This window comes from Ambystoma mexicanum, chromosome 1p (assembly GCF_040938575.1).
Source record: "Ambystoma mexicanum isolate Mex_15411 chromosome 1p, UKY_AmexF1_1, whole genome shotgun sequence".
NCBI classification, from domain to species: Eukaryota; Metazoa; Chordata; class Amphibia; order Caudata; family Ambystomatidae; genus Ambystoma; species Ambystoma mexicanum.
This window is the reverse complement of record NC_090921.1, coordinates 1,177,122,721-1,177,141,081: the sequence shown is the minus strand read 5'-3', so window position 1 is coordinate 1,177,141,081 and position 18,361 is coordinate 1,177,122,721. Positions and strand designations below refer to the sequence as shown.

Genomic DNA, 18,361 nt, shown 5'->3' with positions numbered 1-18,361 from the left:
GGTTTGTAGCACTGTATATGCAAATATTATTATTATAACCTTAAAACTCACATTAAAATCACCTGAGACTTGCCTTTAATGTGAGTTTTCAGGGGACGTTAATTCGGTAATGTGCGTATTGTAAAATCTGTGGACAGTTTGGATTGAAAGTTTACATTTATTAGATCAATTTAAAACTGACATCAATGTCAGCTGTGACTTGCCTTTAATGTGCGTTTTTAGGTGATGTTATTTTTGTAATGTGACAACAGTAATATTCATACTCTCTGCGTGTGTGATTGCAGTGCATATTTTTGGTGCCTCGGTGGTAGGAGTATGTGTTGTGAGAGTGTGTGTGGTAGGACCCTTTGTTGTAGAAGCGCATGTCATAGGATTGCATCATAAGAATGTGTGTGGTAGGAGCGTGTGTGGTAGGATCATGTGTGGTAGGAACGTGTGTGGTAGGAGCATTTGTGGTAGGAGCATGTGTTGTAGGAGTATGTGTGGAAGGTGCTTGTGAGTGCATGTGCTGTACATCCACATGTAATGTGCCATAGGTGCACGTGTAGTAGGTGCCTGTGTCATTGGTACATGTATGATAAGAGTGTGGATTGAAGGAGCGCTTATTATAGCAGCACGTGTCATAAGAGAATGGCCCTCATTACAACACCGGCGCTAAACCTGGCGCTATTAGCACCATGGTTGGTGCCGGTGTTTTAACGAGTCCGCCATGGGGAAATACCGCCCCATTCCAAGGTTGGCGGGCGATATTTCCCTATTTCCCCATGGCCCTTCCCCATTCCCATTTTTGCCCCATAGGGCTCAATGGGAATGGGGAAGGCGGCAATTACGGTACCGCAAATTGCGGTACCGTAATTGCCTGCGAGGTCCCTTTGCGGGTCCCCACTTTAACGGCTGGTCCAGACCAGCCGTTCAGGTTGGGTCCCGCAAAGGGACCTCGTAGTAAGGCGCTAAGTGGTTAACGGCGCTGCAGCCTTTTACGACGCCATTAACCACTTAGCGCCAGGGTCGTAATGAGGCCCAATGTGTCATAGGACATGTGTTATAGGATTTAGTGTCATTAGAGTGTGTGTTGTAAGTGTGTGTTGTAACGGTGTGTGTGGTAGGAGCATGTGTCATAGGGACATGTGTCGTAGGGGCATGATCTGTGTCCAGTTCATACAAAAAAAGCACATTTATTTCATCAACTTAAAACTCACATTAAAGTCATCAAAGACCTGCCTTCAATGTGAGTTTTTAGAAGATCTTAATTGTGTAATGTACATATTGTAAAATTTATATGCTCTGTTGATAGTTCGTATTGAAAGTGTACATTTATTTATTCCATCACCTTAAAACTCACATTACAGTCAGCAGAGACTTGACTTTAATATGATTTTTAAGAAGATGTTAATTGTGTAATGTACACATTGTAAAACTCATACTCTCTGTGGACAGTTCGTTTTGAAAGTGTACATTTATTTCAACATCTTAAAACTCAAATTAGCTGAGGCTTGCTTTTTATGAGAGTTGTTAGGAGACGTTAATTGTGTAGTGTGTGTATTGTAAAACTCTCACACTTGTACATATATTTCATATGCTCTTTGTATAGTTTTATGAAAAAGGTGTATTCATTCTGCGCATGTGGCATATGGTTACATTTCAAACATTAATATCTCAAAATTGGCCACATCAATTTTAAATATTTTCTTCAGTGCACCAATTACAGTTAAAATCCAGGTGCCTGCAAAATATTAAGAAAATCGCAGCTGCCAATTTTGAGATATTTGGCCCAAAAAAAATAGTTTTCCCTATGGAAACCCCAATATTAAAAGCTATACAAAAGTAAACATTTTTTACATTTGGAAGCTGCTAATGTAGAAATCTGAAATTGTGTATGCACCGGCTGCTGCCTCAAAATCAAATGTTTTAATACAAGTGTTCATAAGTTATTTAAAAAAGTAATTTTCTGAAACGCCATAGAGACTTTGCTATAACCTTAACTATGTCTTGTGTTATCGCAAATGCAAGATATATATTTTGAAACCTAGAGAAAGTTTGGCGTCACTCCCGGGAGCAAAAATTGTTCAGGAAAAGTTTAAAAATAAATCTGTTTCTATTAAGCTTTAAGAAAGAAGTGCCAAAACAATGCATTTTGCCCTCTCCCTGGTGGCTTGTTCACATATGAAATTGCTCAAATGCACACCCAGTAAATGTAGTGCTTTCCTATCCCCATGAGACAGAGGGTACCTCTTGCCTTCCCTTAAAACATTACACCATCTATGTAGCTTTTTTGATTTCGTTCTTTTGGGCAGCCATGTTGAAATTCTATTAGACCCATCAATGACACTGCATTCATTAATATGAATAAAAAAGATTGAAAACATTTTTAGAAACCATAAATTCTATTCAATTGAATGTTTCTAAAAACACTGTGTTCTAGGGATAATAATAATGGAATAATGGTACCATATTGATAGTCAAGGAGCAACAATGAAACATATTCAGATGTGCAATGTGCAAATTTCAATACACAGCAATGTAACGAAAACCACATATGTAAAATGTTACATTATGGCAGAATTCATACAGATTTTTTAATTTGAGTCAGATACATTGTCATGACATGCTTATTAGAACATGAATTCCTCATTAAAGTGACAGTGCATTGTGTGTTTCATATGAAAAAGTATGTTGATTCGACTTAAATTATAGCATAATGCCTAAAAGACAAACTGTTCCAGTTTCATAATGAATGTCTAAAATATGTTGTAATGACTTTCATTACTAAAAACCCATCTAAATAACCATGCTAGTCAAATAAATTGTCTAGAATAGTTATTTAGATTTTCTTTTATATGTATGGATGTTTGTGTGTATTGTGAATGTAAAAATGTGTGATAAAATAGCAGGCAGGTTGCGTTCCTTTTCTGAAGATAAGCTGCCTGTATTTATGTGGAATTTTGTGGGTGACTTCCTAGGTATTAAAAGTTAGGGGACCACCTGATATTTCTTGATTGATTATTTTAAATGAAACAGACTGCGGGTTAAAAATAGCCAACTTGTCCCAGGTTCTGAGGTAGGATGGTCATGTTGGAGGCATTAGAACAGTGATATTTTTCTGTAGATATCATCAAATGTTAGACATTTTAGAATATCAGAAAGGTTCAACACTTACCAGTTTCAACAAGAAAAAAACATTCTTAGAATACATTAGACAAAAGTACAATTCACGTACTTTTCACTGAAACTAAAGTGTTGGTATCAGAGAATTCCATTGGGTTCACACATGACTTCTTTATTCTGGGGCTGATTCAACTCTAAAATGTTGTACACCATTGGTTTCTAGCTTAAACATAGATTGAATCACATTTGGTAGGGATTACTTAGTTACATATTCTGAAGGGTTGGGTTCAGCGAAGAAGATTTTATTTGGAGAGCAAAATATTGGCATTCACGCTAGGGTCACACAAACATGAGAATATAAAATTGAAATGGAAATGGAGTCGGCAAGTGTGAGATAGCTACAGCAAATATATTTAGAATGTTTCCAGATCTGGACGTTTCTGTCTAAAGTGTGTGGTCTGTTCTGCAGTCAGTTTTGCATTGACCGAAATGCAGGTCTGTGCTTCTCGTTCTGTGGTTTGGAAAAAAGGAACCAGGTCATGGTAAAGCGTTGGCTTTGTCACTGGTTTCCGGGGACAGATACACATTATGTTACAGCATTGCTTCCCTTTCCTCGTTAATGAAATAAAAATTCAATCAAATCTACATTCTAGACCTCGTGTCTAGCTCCTACATTTTGCGACCATCCCTCCTGCCCCCTTCGTGATTTCACAAAAATGGGTGGAAGACCTTGGTCGACTCAAGAATACTGGGGTGGGGAAAAGAAGAGGTTATAGATCCGGCCCCATAATAGAGAGACATTTGTTCTGCATTAGTGCATGCATCCATTTGCGCTGTACCTTTGGTGTTAGGCAATGCATGGGTGATACCATTGAGAAGGGGGTGTCCTACTTTACATGTCTACTCACTTTGGAAGCAGACGGTCACGCAAAGAATCACATGCCAGACATGCTGTTTTGTGGTGGCTTTTTCACCCCTTGTGGGTGACATGCTAAGAAAACGTGGAGGGTTAACATGACTCTGCATAGCCGCAGAGAAGGGGGTGTGATCAGTCAGGGACTGTAGCTTGCCCCCTGGAGTGCTCCCTCTAGAATAAAAGCATGGGAGCCATCTCGGACAGTAATTCACTAAAAAGCCGGGGGTAGTGGATGTGACATCACTCACTCGATGACTTCACAGGATGTGACATCACACACCCCTTTACCCTGGTGGCATCACAGGAAGTAGCATTGCAGGTACAAACAATATGCCTGAGTTTGATAAATTAAATGAAGAAAGAGATAGGTACAAAGCACTTTACATCTTGATAGGAAAGAGGTGCACGCAGTAGAAGCAGCGTTGGCCCAGGGCACTGCCTTTATCTGCAAGTACAGCCTTTGATGGCTTGTTACTTCCACCTAATGTCAGTTATAGCTTCACACACCAGGAATAATCTTTATATGTTAAACAGTGTCTCGTGGTGAGGCCATAACAGGGGGAGCGTAGTCTCTTATTGTGAGTAATGTGATCGTGTTCAGGTTCTAGCACCACGTGGTAAAACTATGCAACAGGACAACCTCATGTGTCCAGGTGATGCCACCATATGTTAAGCACAGTCTTAATGACTTGGACACACAATCTAATGCCAGTTAATGTTTTATATACCGTCCATATTTACTATCCTCAAACGAAAACCTCACATGAGTAAGTGGTGCTAATATTTGGTACGTGTCGCTTCAAGTGCATGTATAGCCATCATGTGCAGCGTGTGGTCTTGTGTGGGCCTGCATGTTCAGGTGCCATCATCATGACCTCTCTGCCCCTAACACCACCTCCAAAGGCCTCTTCAACACCATCTACACGCTGCCGCGCAAAGCACCTACCCAAGGGTAACATGTCTACACCTCTTGCAATCTGAAGGAAAATGGTGTGATTTCAAAGTGCTTTTCAAAGTTCAAGTTCAGTATGGACGCCTGCAGGAACCGCTGTATGGTAGAGGTCTACAGTAAGGTACTTTGCTGTTTGAAAGTTGTCCTTTGCATGTAAATATTCTGTTGTTGCACTGTACTCTTTTTACACTATGTGGCAACCAGGCCTTGTGGCGCTGCAATAGTGGAGTACAGCCTGGCTCTGAAATGCGCAATTGCATTTATGCATGTAATTTGGGAACTGCTCATTCAGTCACATTTGTGTCCTTCTGGGGCTTGCAGTTTTTCTTTTACTCTTATAAATCAAGAGCTACAAGTCCCAGAATGCAAAAACAGGACTGGAACAGCCATTCCCAAATGAAAAGGAGCATGTAGACAGAAGTAAATATGTATCTGTAAAAAACATAGATGTACTGTCAGATCCCTTCTAGTCGCGAGATATTTTCTCCATGACACGGGATTGATGTTTACATTAAAAGCCAGATATCTTTTAAATGTGACATTGGAAGCTCTGGGCAATTGTTGATTAAAAACATCAGGAAAACCTGTACTGCCATTGCATAAATGGGAGGCTTAGTACGGTTTGTTCAAAAGCTATTACTGTGCCTTTGGACGAGGGATTATTAAATGTGATCATGGGGTCATTCAGCAGGACTGGTTGATTTCTAGTGCAAGAGCATTCTATTAACACGTTAGCCAAACACCAAATAAATGAAAGCAAAACATATTACAAGCTCTAAAACAACCCAGCAGCCCAGCATGAGAAGTGCGTGCCTTCTCTTCTTGAGACATCTCCTTCGACCTCTATCTGAAGTAGGGGGTCACAGGGACAGAGCCAGGGGTACTGAAGAAGGAGCTAGGGGTCGCACCTGCGCCCCCTAACAGATCTCGCATGACGCCCATGGGATCCCTTGAGAAGCACTCATTGACGTCAACTTCTACACCATGCCCTGAATAGGACCGTTGTGGCGGGTGCGGCCCGTCAATGGCGGGCACAGTTTGGGTCTTCGTATGCCTTAAAGGGTCATTCAGGGTCATCCAAAAGGTGTGGGCAGCTTCACCAATGCTGTCAGAGCATTGGAGATTAAAGGAGCAACTACAGCACGTCAGGGGCAGACTGGTATGCCATGCCAGCAGCCCTAACAGGAGGAGGAGGAGGCTGCTGCCTGGCTAGTTTCAAAAGTCAGACCATATAGACCTCCAAACACACGAATGTTGGAGCCCCAACTGGTGTTAAGGACAAAGTCAACATGATTGTTATTACATGGAGGGAGGGGAATTTATGCAGGCAGCCAGGAGATTATGTTTCCTTACTGTGGCATTGAAATGCGTACTGCTGGTAAGGGCAGAGTCAACATGAAGTGTGTTCTCACATGGTGGGGAGGGAAGCATTAGTGCATACATTTTCTACTGGCATTAAGGGCAAAGCCAACAGGAGTATGTTCGCACATGGGCATACTAGTATATACTGGCAGATCCAGCATGCACATGTTTTCTAGTCATATCATGACTGCACATTATATAACTGGCCACACACAGAGTTGGCTGGTATATTTGGGTGCCATGGCCAGGGCTCGCCCTCTTCTTTCTATGCTAGGTGAAAGATTTTTTATGTTTGATTAAAAACATACACACATCTTTCACCTCAGACTGTACAGCTGCAGCAGAATGATCATTGTGGGCATTGCACATGCATAGTGGCCCAGGCCGTCTCAGAATGTGGCGTGGCCAATGCTCTGTTGCGGAGGTTGGGGGGGGGCTGAGCATGGCTTGCAGGGGGACCCCCGTATTTTGTGTTACATCAGTGCACCTGATTCTCTAGGTGACCAAAAGAAGGGCCTGGCACTCTAATCCTTCTCTGTGCCAGATCTGTTGACACCACTCCATTTTGCAAGCCACTGTGACCTGACCACGTGACTTCCACTGTGTGTGAGCACAGGGGGAAGGACGATGCTCACCTGCCTGTAGAACCCTTCCATGTAAAAGATTTTCCCCAGCATCCACCCAGCGTAGAGTCCCACATCATGGGCAGAGTAGTCAACGACTTTATGACTGTAGGGCAGGCCTCATTTCGTTCTTTGTCATACCGGTCAAATAACCATTTTTCTTTCCTCTGTAATAATGAAGGTTTCCATACATTTGGATTTTGCTTGAGGATAGCTCAAGCACAACACCCTCATCTTGGGAACAAGTCAATGCCATGCATCATGAGTTTACCCCCACGCAATCTCCTGATGTTAATACATTGAGTGCCACATTGTGGGCAATAATGATGGTAATAGTTAGCTCTGAAACGGAATAACTGGTGATATTGGCGCTGAGCAGCAATGGTCTGTGGAATACAGATTCTCAATTACATACTGCAAGACATTGAGACATGCAGTAATACTAGGATAACAGCAAACGCCTTCAGTTTCAGTTACATCTACACTACATGTGTTCATTGTTTAAAGGTGATGAAGAGCTTGGTAGAGTCTGGGCTCGAAGTGGGCAGGAGAGGTTGGCCGCGGTGCTTTTTTTATTACGTTTTACAGTTCCTATACTTTTATTTTAAAAAGAAACCATTTCGGAATGGTTTCGTTTTCAAATAAAGGTGTACGAAGAAGTTGAAACTTGCACTTAATCAGGGGTCACACTGCCAGAGGTCCAATGGTCCCTTAAACAGCAGGCACATTTGTAATTTGCGTGCCCCTTACTGGGGATTTGAACCGGGGACCTGTTGGATCAGCTCCATCCTCACATTATGGTGAGCTATTGTAGAAATTCTGGGCGGCTGTTATCTTTTCAGTGGCCTGCTTGTGACAAAGCCCATTCCCAAGCCCCATCATACCCTGCTCCTACAGTAATCAGAATGCTTCTTTTGTATTCAAGCAATTTAATGTGAGAATACTGCAGGCACAGCTGTACATGCAGTTAATGGGTAGGTGGGAGGGGTGGCTTTAATCTTTAGCATGCCCCCTTAAGAGATGCGAATGGTGGGTGATTAGAAAGAGGAGGGTGCGTGAAACTGCATGCTGTGGTGGACAAAGAATAAAGGTAATGGGCGTCGTTTAAAATGCATTTGGCACTTTCTTTCACTGTATTTCTTTCAGCCTTTACACAGCAGTGGGGGTGAAATGGAGGAAAGGGTGGTCCCAGGTATGGGGTTTGTAGTGCGCGTATGAAGGGGCGTGGCAGTGGTGTTTGTGGGGTGCTGGGGCGCGCCAGGAGGGAGCATAGTTCCACTACTTCTTTTCGTACACTTCGACCACTGGGCAGAGTCACACTATACAAGTACCAACATTTACTGAGTATACTGGAATATGTGTGCGTGGGCGAGCGTGCGAAACAGAGAGCTATTGCTTGAGATCCTCAATGATAGAGGGGCAGAGCTATAAACAGAGGGAGAAAGAGAGAGAGATAAAAGTAGTTACACGGCAGTGCAACTGGACCTGTTTAGTGGGTGGGGAGCAGTAGTCGCAGTGAGCGGGAACGGTTGGGAGCGGCGTTCCACTACTTCATTTTTTTTCTGTTTACCATTCCGCTACTTTGTATGGCCATTTTCACCATTCTATATGGAGGATTTGTCAATTCATGTCCTTGTGCAAGTGTTAAGTTGAAATAGGAGCATTAGTTACTAGTCACTTAGAATATTTCAAAGCACCAGCCGCAATATCTAGTCACATGTTACACTAGGCTTCTGCCTCCCCTCTCCCCAGCTAAGACCACAGTTGCACTACTTTTTTCGGTACACTTCTACCACTGGTGAGGAGAGCTAACACTATTGCAGCGCCTCCCATACTTGATACTTCTAAAGATAGGGAAACTCGCTCTGACACTGCCCATGGTGCACTAGACAGCATGTTCGGGAAAAGTCTGCATGCCCAAGGGCCCTCATTATAAGTTTGCCAGTGCCAGCAAACTGTACTGCCGTTTCCACCACTTGGTCTGCCAGAATTACCGGCAGATTCCAAGTGGTCGACCTGCTGTTAAACGCCATTCCATGGAGTTCCACAGGATTCCATGGAGGGGGATTTACCTGTATTACTGGTACTGGTATTACCGGGCCGGTAATATCAGCAGTTTTTTGCTGGTAGTCTGGTGGATATACCTCCAGCTCTTAGATGGAGGTAAATCCTGCACCCTACCAGCAAACTCATAGTTGGCTGGTCTGGAAAAGTGCTGGTACTCGCTATTGCCGGCACTTTATTTCCAGACCACCAACGTATAATCAGGCCCACTGTCTTTCCTGTGTATGAGGACAGCTGCCTCTGACCTGCCATACACTTCTGAAGCCTGATCACTACACTCGCAGTGACTGCGGGAAAGCTCTGATTGCTTCCGCTTTGCTGCCTCTGCTCTCTGTGTACAAAGGAAGCACTCAGGTTACTTGTGCTGCAACATCTAAATGTGAGGGAAGCTCGGCCCTGCTGCTGCCCACGCACATTTCTTCACATCACGGACTCCTTCTAGCCTTGTACCAGCTGTGTGTTTATGGTACATTCCTGCACTGTGTGAGAGGGTGAAAACTAACCTGATGCTACCCAGCTATCCACATAGTTATTTATTTTATTGTTTTTTTTTTATAATGCGTCTAATCCCATACCTGAGTACGGTTTCTAAGAGCGGTTGCGGGATTCAAACCTCGGTTGCTCTGCGTGGTCGTGCTCTTGCTTCCAAGACCAGCACGGGGCCCGTGTGCTATCCTCCGTTCACTTCCATGCTGCGGGCAGTGTGTATTGCTGCTGGCGGCCCATGTTCTGCCGTTACTATGTAACTATAGAGAACGCTTTCACTGTCGCGTTTACTGCGCCTATTCATTTTGATCTGCCTGGTAAACGTCGCAGCAGCTGTGCAACAGGCAGAGAGGGTTCTATGTGATTTTACCGAAATCATTTTCAGAGAGGTATTTTATAACATAACAATTACAACGAACAAACATTGAATGCTATTTTTTTTTTTTTTGGGGACTCCCCCCAAAAACTGTTTCCCTATGCTTTTAACCCCACCACATTCCCCTTCCCACCGGCTTAAACCCCATATTTATATATATATTTGTTTAATTGATGATTTGTCAATTTTTTTGTTTCGTTAAAAATCATTCTCTGTGATGTGTTCGATAGAATCACTGGACACCTGCAGAGAGCAGCTCTGTGGATGTTTTCGGCCTCAGTGTCATTTTCATTCGGGTACCCAGGATAGAGTGGGGCACGGAGCAGGAAATGCAATCTACACACGTTCACAGCTCCGTGCAGAGAATCCGCCAGCATCTCCGACGCATCACATGCCATGCGGGTGTAGAGGCTGGAATGCCCATGGATTTGACCTGTTCCTTTGTATTACTAAGTCCAGCAATGCCATGTTATGAGGCTGCCCTAATGATCACCATTGCATGCAGGTGACCCTAGTGCGTTTTTTGAAGGGGGGTGAGGGGGTGACTAATGGTAAGGAAACCAGGGAAACACCCCGATCCTATCTGGGACGCTCCACTGGGTGCAATTAAAAAGCTGATCAAAGTGATCGTGTTAGTCTATAATAAACCTATCAGTGTGTGCACGTGTGATGACACCTTCTCTGTGCCGTTTCTCACGTCGCACCGATTCTGTCTGATGAACGTGTGTTTTTCTTTCTGCTTTTCTGTTCATTTCTTTGTGCTTGTGAGCAGTACTTTAAATGGATGGGTCCTAACCGGCACTTCGTATTTTTTGCAATATGAGTGCCTGCACATCTCAGAGCTTGAAGGAGACTACTGGTACCAGTACTGGAAATGGAAAAAATGTACTCTGAGAACCCTCTATTCCTTGGGGCACGGCTCCAGGACAGGTCACACAATACAGTATCTCTTCATGGAACCCAAGCCTGGAAATTTGCGTAGGAGCAAGGAGCATTTTTCGGATCCTAAGAATGCCGCCTGTCTGTGATAGTGATTCAGCAAGAAACCATTTTGAGCCAGAAATGGAAGTTGGACTCTGCTCGTTTCATTGTTCAAAATACTCACCCTAACAGTAAGAAGACTGTAAAGCGCACGACATAAATTCCAATGTAGACAACGTGTGGACAGTATGTGAGGCTTTGACTGTTTCTGCAATCAGTCTGATGAGCCCAGGACCATTGCTTCCACTATTAAGTGAACATGAAATACTTCCGTTTAACTAAACCTCGACGAAGGACTAAACTCGGGCGCCATGTGCTGGGAAAAGCATCCTCCTGCAGTGCCTATAATGTCTCTTTCAGGTTCCACTCTGCATAAGAAAAGGAGAGTATAAAACTTGCAGTATCTGAGCTGCTGCACTAGGTACTACCTTTCAATAATTGGTCTTTTTGTTACCCACTGGGTCCCTTGGGACTTTTCGCGTAGAGTATGGAATTATTTGTTTGGGAAACGGTTCTTTGTTATTAGCAGTGCCTTTTCCCAAATGTACATGTTTAAGTAATTGGAATTGTGATAGAACCTGTCGGGCTGAAAATCCCCACATAGCTACAGTTATCTACCAAGTGTGTCCCTTATTATGAAACACGAAATCGAGCAATAATAAAACGTCCCCTTTTAACAGCTTACTTTGTAGGCAAGATTTCTACAAAAAGAATGTTATCTTTAATATGGATATTCAAAGTTTCTTAGCATGATGCCTAGCAACAAACTGGAAGTTTGTGTGAATGAATCCCAGCTTCATTGCTTAATCAAACCGTGTGATCCTTGGCAAATTATTTCATCTCACTGCGTCTTCGCTGTAAATAAGGGGCTTTCTAAAGGACTGGCAACTTTTGTACACCACAATACTGTTGTCGAAACAAGCCAAAATCCGCCTGTGATTGATGAGGGCCTTTGAGAGTATGGTGCGTTAGGTTGACGGGATCGAATTTCAAGTTAGTGACTTAACAGTAAACGATTATACGGTGATGTTGCTTGATGTTTTAGCATGCCATGCTTCCAATGCCCAGGCTCAGAATAAAATACGGATTTACACAAAGTGTTAAAGACGGTGTGAGACCTTGACCGAAGTGGGAGTGTGGGGAGAGAGACCGATGCAAATGAACACCAACAGAGCATGAGATACAAAGAGTGGGACACACATAGAAAGTGGGACAACTGCAGAACGAATTAGCCTGGGCCAATGAGCCTCGGCTGCGCACCGTAAGGGCAATTTTAAGAGCCTTTCGGGGTTGAGCCTACCTAGCCCACTTAAAGCCTAAATTAGTGAGTACATGAACTTCCCTTTTTTCCATTTAAAGCGCTTCTGGGAAAATTGCACTGGTTATCACTAACTTTGTGCATATACATGTGGGTCTGCAAACTTACTTTACATGTTTGTGATTGGCTAGTGGGATGACGCATGCGGTGACAAAGCGGGGCCTGTGAAAAGTTACAAGGCGTGTATCCAGGGAAGGGGTAAGGGCGAGATGGAAAGCAGTACAGGCACTTACCCAACACCCACAGCAGGCAGAGCAGGCGGGGCAGTGCTGCGTGTTCACGGCCAGCCATGGTTCCTCGGGAGAGTTCCACGCGGTACACGGGACAGGGCCAGACTGTGCGAAGCGTACAGGCGAGGCACCGTCCACCCTCGCAACGCCTGTGTGCGGGGACTTGGGCTGAGGGCACAAACTGAGGAAGTGAAGTCTGCTGATGTCACCTCTGTCCAGCAGCCAGAGGGGAGGTTACTCAATGACCGAGAAACGCTTTGCACAGAGAGATGCTCACGAGCACAGGACACGTACTGACACACCCTGACCACGAAATTCCACTTCTGCCCCTCGCAGGAGGGGGCGGCAAACCAGTAGCCATAGGATGCCGCAACACGAACACACCTTAACACAACTGATTAACATACTTTAAAAACCACAGGAGCTGCGGCAAGCACTTACTTATCAGCAATCTTCATTACTCCCGATCCTGCTCTTCCCAGTCCCAGTCCTTTCATGATGGGTGTCCTACCCCGGGTGCTGGCACCCTCAGGTTAAGTTTGTACCCATGCTCGTCCCCCTTTTTACAAAACACTGCATTTCAGTGCTCGAATTGGGCAGGAGCGGTTGGGAGCGTTGCTCCTCTACTTTGTTTTTGAAATTTGTGTTTACTGTTCCTATACTTTTATTTTTGAAAGAACCCGTTCCTGAATGGTTTACCTTTAAAAATAAATGCGTAGGAAGTAGTTTAACTTGCACTTCAATGCACTCAGCAGGTGTATTTGTTTGGGGGTTTGGATTGCGCATGGTGATGGGGTTTGCGGGGAGCAGGGGCAGGCCAGCAGGGAACATAGTTCCATTACTTCTTTTCATACACTTTGACCATTGCCCCATTTCCTTGTTTTCATCATTCACCTGAAACGCCCCTTATTCCCGAAATCAAGGAGTCTGTAAACAATTACAATACCGTGACGCATGAACATATCTTACCTGCATAAGACAAGCAGACATCTCTGCGTATTGCCCTGCGTGTCTTCACATCACAGAACTGTTTCACACAAGCATCTTCTGGATACCATGTGCAAGCGTGCATGCATTGCGCTGTTTCTGGTGTATGTGATGCAGGCATGTACTGTGCAGTATAAATGAGGGGCTTTGGAATGCTAATGGCCCTTTCCAAGCCAAGTGAGCAGTGACGTGGCAGGGAAAGGGGCCACTAGCACTCTCTTGGGAAATTACCTGGGCCCTGTGAAGCCCCGTTTTCGCTCTTATCACCATAGTACTTCAAAGCCCTGGTTAGTGCCAACCTGCAGCATGCAAAAAATAAAAAATGAACTTTGGTTAGGTTTTCGAGGCGGCAGACCGCTGTGTTTACACTTCACAAAAGCACCCTCTTCCACAGTTTAGGGGATGAGCATGCGTACCACAGAGCAGTTGAAGTGCCGCTGTTCTGTAATATTTGGTATCCCATATCGATCTGGTATCCCCTGGTCTTCGGCTGATCGCTGATTGGCTGCATTAAACCTTAGCACCACCTCTGTGAGCCTGAGCACTGGCCCTCTTCCGAGCTGACACAGACAAAAGCAGTAGAGCACAGAGCGAGCTGGCTCCGTTGCTGAATAGATAAAACACTGTTCATTCTGAGAGAAAGCTTTGCATTAAAAAGAGAGGCTGTCTTTGAGGAAGCCGCTGATGTAAACCTTTCTCTCAGAATAACAAACCGTGATTAATCCATACCCACAACGGAACGAAGCTCGGCATTGCATAAACTTTAACTTGTCATTAAAATACGAGGCTTCGACTGAAGCAATTAATGACTCGTTACAGTTCATGAAATGTCGAGCTGTGCTTTGTGGTAATAACAAGACAGTTACATCTTATGAAAAGCCTCCCTATATTATCCTGTAAGTGGAGTATTCAGCATTGCAAGATGTGGTGAGGGGGACAGCCACGGTGAAACGCCTACTACTTTCTGCTCAAATGCAGTTGACGCATTTCCAGGTTGTCTCATTCGCGCCCACAAACCACCCACCCCTGCCCAATCAATTTTTTTGGTAACATTACTAGTGGCATCTCGCATTTTAACACAACAAAAAAAAATGGCAGAATAAATACAGATGCAGGGAACTCATCTATTAAAGATCTGTCCAGGCGCTCTGGGGCAAAATACATACATCCATATGCATAGCTCCCAACTCACACGCTTTTGGCGGGTGTCACCCGCCTTGTAAACAGCGGACTCACCCGCCAAACCTCATGCACGCCCATTCATTTCAATGGGCCTCTCACCCGCCAAAAGTAAAATCGGGTGTTTTCACCCGCTTTTGCGACATAAATGGTTGAGAGCAATGCATATGCAACTAATTTGCATATGGAATGCACCAACAGAAATTACTTCACAGAAAGCAAATCGCAAGGAGCATCATCAGTCTTTGATACGTGGAGGCAGAATGCAAGTGACTTTAGAATAAGTTGTTATAAGTAAGCCAAGTGGCAAATAATTTTGTGGTGCAAAATACCTAAATTGCACTGTTATATATGGAGCAAGTCAGGCTTTTTTTTTAATAACAGCATGATATATTAAAGCTTTGAAGTGAATCACTTACAGAGCTGCAAATAAGACGCAGTCTGATTACATGGTCTGCCCAGGATCACACACTTTGGTTAAATGGTGAAACTGGGATGTGGACAATTTAAGCAACTGAGCACATCTTCACAGTTTTAGTTTATATAGATATTTATTAATGTTTCCCTTTGCATTTCATCTGCTTAAATAATACTTTATTTATAGCAATGCCTTGGAAGCAAAGCACATTACATAAGAAACTACCCTTTCATTATTAACTATAACTATACACCATTATATAAATATGTTGAGGAATAAGAGGATGGATTTAGTTTTATTGTCCCCATCCTGCATGCAAAGTCACAATAGTATCATGCACATTAATGTGAGCCTAACAAACCCCCCGTTGGGTAAAGCAATGCTCATTATTTCATAAAGCCTGCAGCATTATGCAACCGTCTTACACCTGATCACTCCCTCCCATGCACATTTCTAAAGGGACAAAAGTCCCTGCTAATAGTACCCCCTCCGTCCCATCAGTGCCTAATGGCTCACATTGAAATGCTCTGTTGACACAGAGCAACTTGCGAGCCCCTCTGCTGCTGCCTGGAGCTCCTTGGGACATTATCCTGGCAGAGGCTTCGGAAAGGGTAAGGTGTCCTGCTGCCAGGACAATTACTGTGCTGAGCAGGAATTACTCAGCACACATTGTCCTGCCAGGGGGACACTTTCCCGTTTGGGTACCTTCATTGAGGTGCCGAACAGGAGAGGTGGCCCACAGACGAAAGTCCCAGTCAGGTACGCCACTGTGTCCAGGTGTTCTCCAGCCGATCAAGATATGAAGCTTTACAGTCCCTGGTGCCACATCTATGAGTTCATGAACCGCCCTTGTTCATTTCACCCATCCTCCTGATTGAAGGGCTTTAAAACACCACATAAGACTTCCTCCATTAGGTTCTACACTTTTTTTGTCAAAATGTTATATTCAAGAAAGAGCGTGAACAGTAATTTCAACAAAGTGATACATACTCATCATATACCAGATTCCTTACATAAATCAAAAAATGCAACCTTTCAAATAGAATTTTCCATCAAAGAGGCACTAATAAAAACAACCACAAACAGCAATACATAAGGAAAGTCGGTGGGTACAAGGTGTGTTTGTGACAGACAGCAACAGGAACATCTACAATACGGAGCACACTGATACAACAAGCATTAGCAATGCGAACAGTTTGGGCTTTTTTGTAGGCATGGCAAAGGCACTTGTCAGGCACAGACATATTGGTATTAACTGCACATTGGTAGTTGCAGGTGCAAAATGGTGGCAGTACCTGGGCATCTAAGCAGTGCCCGGCAAGTTCCTAATATTATACACAAGCCAAAACTGTTGGCTTTGCCAATGCTTGTGCTTAACAGCACTTCAATGAAATAAACACAGAGTGCTTATAAATTAAGTGGCTGAATGCAGACCTGGCTTCAGCATTTTTATTACACCAGTAGCCTGTTTACAGCAGCAATTAAGTCTGCAAGCTGTGTGACCCTCCTCATATGCTGACACCTGAAGGGTTTCTGTCAAAGAGGCTGATACCTTAAAAGTAGGTACTGGGACAAGGAAGAGGAACATGGAGGTAATATGCCTGAGAGATATGTGTAGAAATGAGCATTTCTACACATAAAGTTGACTTACGACTGTGCCAGCCCGGTAACAGCGGTGCCGGCAAGCCTACCGGCACTGTTGTTACCTTACCGGCACAGTACGACTCTGCGGGCAGGTGCCGTCCCGCCCGCACAGTTTCACAGAAGCACCAAAACCGTTATTAATGGTGACGTTGCTTCCTTGGTCCCCATTCCCATTGAGTCCTATTGGACTCAATAGGACTCAAGGAACTCAATAGGACTTGAGTTCCTATTGGACTCAATGGGAATGGGGACGAACAGAATTACCAGCGCCTGACTTCCCGGCCACCGGGTTTGTAATACCTTGGTGTTACCGGGAAATCAGGTGCTGGTCATTTTTGTCGGGTCTGGCGGCAACCCGCCAGTTTTACCGGCAGAGTTACCGCCAGACCCGTAATGAGGCCCATAGTCTTGTTATTGTTAACAAGATACAGTATTATTCTTCATAAAGTACCTATGCTGCTATCACACCCGGCTGGTGTGCATAGTGTAGTTCACTCCACAAGCAGGAGAGCCCCATGGGAGAAACCTCTCTGCCTGCCGCTCTGTGCTTTTCTGTGCAGCGCCGTGCGAGACCCTCAAACGCCTCCTCGATGACGAACAGTGTGCCCTTGTGGCGTGGGGCAGAGCGATGCGGGCAACACAGTAGGCTGTGCAGAAACATCAACACAGTAGGCATGCATGGTTGTGCTTCTCACCCCTTACAGCATCTGCAGGTAAGAAGCCCTAAATTCCGTACACAAGTGGGATACTGCTTTGGTGCATGGTTGCAGCAGGCACGTATTATGCTGCCTCCCTTTTACAATGGCCTGGGCTCAGACCTTGAGCCAGGAGATAAGTGAGATGTTGTGCTGCTGCAAAGTGCCACCTCGTCTCTCCTGCATGTCCTTTGGTCTAACGTCCTCAGTTCAGAAGATGTGCATGAGTGGAGTACTGTACTGATGTATTCCTCTTTTGTGCAGATCAATACAGAAGCCCTGCCGGATTATTTGTCAGTGAGTAGGATTGATAAAGCCTTCCCTTTCAAACCCCACTGCCACAAGCTTGTTAAAGCATGTTCGCTGCTTCTAGTGCAGTTCTCGGTGAAATCCCCTGGTTAGGAAAGTCTTCCATACCAGATGATACTCTTAGAAAGTGGAACTGTTCCTATTTCATCAACCTTGCGGCAGTAGAAGCTGCCAATGCTGTCAACGCTGTGAGGCCTCATTAGAATATGTTTCACCATGAAAATATTTTAAATAAATAAAATAAAAATTGTACCTACTCCTGCTCACATGGAGATCACGGTAGCAAGTGTATTAATCCTCTCCACAGCAATATTACCAGTCTACCTATCTTATAGGCTTTGTATATCATACATTTGTTAAGAAGGAGATGCATACAGCAGGCGAAGGCAGTATGTAAAAACAGATTAATTGGCATGCTTATTAATGCCGTTCAAGGGTGCCCCAGTGATTGGTGGTGTTCCACAGGTGGGGATTATATTTATAACGTGTTTATCCCTTCCATGATGATTTTCTGGATGCCATATTGGGTGCTGGAATGGTAAGTGTTTGTCTTTATCTCTCTACCTGTCTCTCTCACACAATCTTTGACAAAATACCCTCCATAAACTAAATGCACTCTTACCACTTCAATAATACACCTTGACTATTAACCTCATATAACTTCAAGGTCTTTGATAGACCCTGAAAGTATAAAAGGTGCAGTCTAGAGGTGTTCC

At 44.1% G+C, this 18,361-nt stretch overlaps 1 protein-coding gene across 3 annotated transcripts in view; it reads right to left on the bottom strand.

Moving 5' to 3' along the window:
- LOC138451137 (TYRO protein tyrosine kinase-binding protein-like) overlaps positions 1–13,512 on the bottom strand; it is a 315,876-nt gene extending 302,364 nt beyond the window's left edge. Inside the window, exon 1 of one of the 3 annotated variants that reach the window (XM_069604888.1) lies at positions 13,383–13,512. In XM_069604888.1, the coding sequence (XP_069460989.1) occupies positions 13,383–13,485 (103 nt within the window). In that variant the 5' untranslated portion in view covers positions 13,486–13,512. Of the gene's footprint in view, positions 1–12,416; positions 12,632–13,382 lie in introns of those variants that run through there. The other 2 variants (XM_069604886.1, XM_069604889.1) reach the window with 2 other exon arrangements.
- Positions 13,513–18,361: the final 4,849 nt, after the last annotated feature.